At 44.0% G+C, this 4923-nt stretch overlaps 1 protein-coding gene across 1 annotated transcript; it reads right to left on the bottom strand.

The window, feature by feature from the left end:
• Window positions 1-2323: 2323 nt before the first annotated feature.
• Window positions 2324-4039, bottom strand: LOC131666837 (basic helix-loop-helix neural transcription factor TAP). Its single transcript, XM_058939809.1, has 3 exons — window positions 3922-4039; window positions 3335-3546; window positions 2324-2983 (listed from the first exon to the last, which is right to left on the bottom strand). Exons 2-3 carry the CDS (start codon window positions 3530-3532, stop codon window positions 2324-2326), a joined length of 858 nt encoding a protein of 285 aa, XP_058795792.1. The 5' UTR covers window positions 3533-3546; window positions 3922-4039.
• Between the last annotated feature and the right edge of the window lie 884 nt (window positions 4040-4923).

Raw genomic sequence — 4923 nt, 5'->3', positions numbered from 1 at the left:
CGATACTAAACGCCGTGACCAATTTCAAACAGAGATATTCGGGCGCTTCGCTGATGGCACGCGTCGATGGAGATATTGTCGTCCGCCAATGGATTGTTATATATCGATCTGATGTTTCATGCTTCGTTATGTTGATGTATCGGTGCTTCTGTCGTTCTTTCAATTTCCAATTTCTCTTATATTCCATCATTGAGAAATGTCTTTCCCGTCGGTTGAAATGACGCCAAGTGAGCTTCTTTTCTCAGATCGAACGAATTTCTTTGTCACGTCAACCCTTTCTGATGAATTGCGAAATAAATTCATTGCACCACCTACGACAATAAGAGAGCACAATGCCAGAACAAGCACTCGAGTTGAATTTATGCAAGTGCGCGACCAAATATTTTCTTTTCATCGACAACGAGAGAGAGAGAGAGAGAGAGAGAGAGAGAGAGTCGAACCGCGCCCCTGTTTTGATAGATCATTCCGCGTGTGCAATGCAAGCGCTACTTTTGCCGATGTGTCGATCGGAGCGACGCGTGCCTATTTATTTTCTCAACACCCATAGTCTCGCCTTCCACTAAAATTCAAAAGCTGCTCGATCATCTCTCTCGTGCTCTTTCCTTTTCGATCATGTATAAAGTCGTGCATATGTATTAGAGAAACCGCCCGCTCTCTCTCTCTCTCTCTCTCTCGTTCTTTCTCTTTCTGTCGCCCTTTGTCAAACGCCTCGTAAGTCAAAAGTGCTATTTTGGCTAATGTATTTTAATGTTTAGTTTCGAGTTTCCGGCTTTATTACTTAGTTTTTGTCTCCCTGTGAGCTTCTCTTTAGTCGAAGTCAAGGCAACTTTCAAGTTTTTTTTCACGTCTGTATAATGACAAGTTACTTGTTTCTTTTTTGCGACAGTTTTGTAAATTTTCAAACCAAACGATGGTACGAAGATTCGATATAACTAATGATCTTTCGTACAACGATTGATATTTACTTTTGGAGGTCGGCTTTCTTTCTGCGTCAAAGTCTTTTGTCATTTCTGATACTCGAAAAGCTGTAGTACGGTGTGCGCCGAAAAGCACAGGCAAACAAAAGAAACATTTTTTATGCCGTTGTTCACGAGTGTCGAAGCGTTTATCGAATACCAGCGCGCACGCGCGAAAAATCATGCCGCACGCGTAATCCGAGGGATTAACTTGGCCCTGATACATCTGCCGCCATGGCAATTTTCCGGAATGGCGGCGCGCACACGTGCAAGCGCACGGCTCAGCTTTATCGTGGTTCCGAAATTTGGTTCTGATCAGATTTAAGCCGTGATTTGATGAAAGAACAGATTAAGTTTCAGCTGTCTTTTAACTCAATTAAGGTATGCCTAAGCAATTAGCGTGCAACGTAAATGAAAATCGAGCCAATGACGTGGGCCGATAAATGCCAATATTGCTGATTATTGCTAGAATCCATGACCAATGAATTTCGATTGGTCTCAAGCAGAAGCGCTGTTTTGTAAATGATTAACGATTTAGTGAATGTGACGAGTTAATGTCAAATCATGAAATATAATGATTTAAGTAAAATACGATTTATTGGCAATATACAAATTCTGTACAAATGTTTATCCTTGATTCACGATAAATTGGCTATACAATAGTATATAATATAATATAAGAGCACTGATCAAGGCGGCATCGTTACTGGCCTTAAAAGCTTAAAAAAGAACAATCTATACGCAGTAATACATCGATGAAAGAGAAGAAAATTAAGACATAAGAATTGAGATCGTAGATTGTGATCTATTTGATATGACAATAGTGTCAGTAGCATGTGGATGACTAGAAAACGAAAAGGACGCAGGACTTTCGACCGAAAAGAAATCTTAAGGCAAAATCCTTTGGCGATCTTTGGAGCTTTTTGTTTCGCGGGGTACAAAAAGAAAAAGGAATTATTAACGTCTAGTTCTACGCCTTAAAAAGTAGTTAACGAACGTTCATGTGGACGCAATGATTAAGTACACAAGTGTTACTTTCGACCGAATACAATATGTTACCATAAGTTTGTTTTTGTCGCGTGTACACAATATGCACTTTGGAAAAAGGCCAATGCGCTCATCATTTATATCTCGTAATATATTCATATAAAATTTCGCAAACTGCTTCAACTAGAATTTGAGAAAATGTGAAACTCTGTATAATGCATCGAATGGTATACGGCCATTGGTAAAAAATAGTTATTTCGCGCACGTACCCACTCGTAAAAGTGCATCTCTGTAAAAGTCGCTCGTGCAAAAATAGTCTCTCTGTAGAGGCGTCTGTCTGCCTCTGTGGAATCCGCGATCTAGCAACAAGCCTCGAGGCACTACAGGCACTGATAGACGTCGTGCCTATCGAAGTGGTACTGAATCCTCTGGTCGTAGCAATGCTGCGGCGGACTGTAAGGAACGTGGTTAGCCGTCTGTGGCATCTGCAGGTGATGCATCTGCTGTTGTTGCGTAGCCATTGTTTGCTGCTGCTGCTGCTGCTGCTGCTGCTGCTGCTGGGGCTGATGATGATGATGATGATGATGCTGCTGCAACTGTGGCGGGCTCACGCTCTGGTCACTCGAGTAGCAGTCGTACTCCGACGGCCAGTCCATGTGCTGGTGCGTCGGTGGCATTGCCGTCGGGCAATAGCCGTTGGCAAGACCGTGAGTGGCCGGTCCCATGCGCTTCTGTGCAGCGACGGCACAACTGCCCGTCGACGACGTGATCATGTTGCCGTTCTCGCCGATGCTCACGGTTACGCTACCCACGCTCAGCGTTATTTCGCTGCCGGTCGACGAAGTGCTGCCGAGGCTCTGCTGCAACGCCCAGATGTAGTTGTGCGCGAAGCGAAGAGTCTCGATTTTCGTGAGTTTCGTGTCTTCTGGAAATGTGGGCAAGGCCATGCGCAAGCGCTCCAAGGCGTCGTTTAGGGTGTGCATACGGTGGCGCTCGCGGTCGTTGGCTTTGATGCGCCGCGATCGCTTCAGGCGCAGAACCTGCAAGTCAATCAAACGCAACGTCTTTAGCTTTATCTTTGCAGTCCGAGCATTGTGCAGACAGAGCAACGGATGCACGATGCGGGACAATTAACGCAAAGGTTGCAATTGCAACGATGAAAGTCTGAACAATCGAGGACGCGAAAAAGGTACAACTCGGAAATAAAAACCGCAAACACGAAGAAGAAAACGGAAACGTCGCATTCTTATGAATACATCGGAAATGCGTTTCACTTTTTGTCCTATGGCGCTCTGTGTGTGTGTGTGCGTGTGTGTGCATCTCTCTTTCCGTCGGAAGTGCGCGAGCGCGAGATGAAAGAGGGTGCGAGAGAGAACGAAGAACCTGTGTACCTGCGTGGGACTCTTGCAGCGTGCGTTGCGTGTCTTCTTGCGTTTCTCTTCTTTGGCTGGGAAATTAGCAAGTGCGTCTGCAACTAACTCGTGCTTTGGCGACTCGAAGCTCACGTCGAAGCCCGAGTCCGACGACGAGGACATCTCGTCGAAACCACCTTCGCTGCAGTATGAATACTCCGACGACATGTTCAACATTTGGCCAAACTCCACTATCAACACAAATACTTTTCAAAATAAAAACAGTACAACGACCATATAGAAGTCGTAGAAAGTAGCTCTTTGCAAGGAACCGCTTGCAAATGCTATTGCTCACATTTATTTAGTAAGTAGTTAACCGAACGATATTTTATTCTAAATTTTATAAAGATTGATCTTTATTATTTTTTTCTATTTTTTCTCTAGATTAAATCCAAGGTAAGCAAACTGAACATTCGACAACAATTAGCGGCAATAAATTAGCAAACGCTGCTTTCGAGTAAATGTCATTTTTCTTATTAATCAATTGGAGATAGAGGAAAAAAGATTTCTCAACATCCAATAGCCGAAAGTCAAAGTTAAGTATCGGTGCAGTTGACAAAAGTTACCTGGTCGGCCAGTCAAGGCAAGATCCTCCAAAACTGCCCTTTGACAAAAATTTTATTCAAATCACTCGCAAAAGAGAAATCAAATCGGCTCGTGCTACACAATCGTAAAAAATGAAATCTTGGGTAAACCTCAAATCTAAAGCAAAGCACTTTATCGATTCATTCAACACACTGACTAAAAAGATGGTATTGCGCTGTCCAACCGTCGAAAAAGAAAACGCGTTGAACGATCGCTCGCTAAGTGAGAGCCAGAGAAACCGAGGGAGTTGGTGTCTGCGCGACTACAAAAATTGTACTGTGCACGCGTCTGGTGGCGGCTACGGTCATATATAGCCGTAGGGTCGCGTGTATGTTGGCTCCCTCCCTTATTCGTTTTCGAGAAGCCGCCCCGTTTCTACTGCCACCACATAACTCCCCACTCTATCGCGCGCTCTCTCTCTCTCTCTCTCTCTCTCTACAAGAGACCAGCGCACACACATGCACACGCATATATAGAAAACCACCCTGAGACGCGTGCCGGCTCGTTACGGGATTAGAGGTTTCGGTGGGCCGATTACGCTGCTTTAAAATTTCACGGCCAAGCCAAGTGCAGCTCCAAGGTGGCTGCTGCTGCGTGACTTTATTGTTACTGCTAGTGGATTTCTTAGGAGGATCATTGCTCTGAATAGTCGCGACGAACAGCTGATTTACCGCCTTCTTTCACGCTCGTTTCCACAGGTGTTAACCGCAACGCTCATCTGCAGCTTGCCTCGACATACGATATGAAACTTAGCTTTTTTTCTATTTTCTACTATTGTATTTTCAGTTTTTGCCAAAAATCTTCATTATACTTTTTTATTACAATTGTCCAATAAATTTACAATTAGCGTGAAATCGATAAACAAGACAGCGAGAGAGAGAGAGGGTATTTTCCAACAAATAGAGCTTTTGTTTGACAACGACGAGATACACCAGTGCATAGCTAATAGCAAGTGCATGATAATCTCATAAAACTCGCAACGG

Source organism: Phymastichus coffea, unplaced genomic scaffold (genome assembly GCF_024137745.1).
Source record: "Phymastichus coffea isolate CEN01 unplaced genomic scaffold, Cenicafe_Pcof_1.1 PCOF00061, whole genome shotgun sequence".
NCBI classification, from domain to species: domain Eukaryota; kingdom Metazoa; phylum Arthropoda; class Insecta; order Hymenoptera; family Eulophidae; genus Phymastichus; species Phymastichus coffea.
This window is presented reverse-complemented; position numbering and strand designations above follow the sequence as displayed.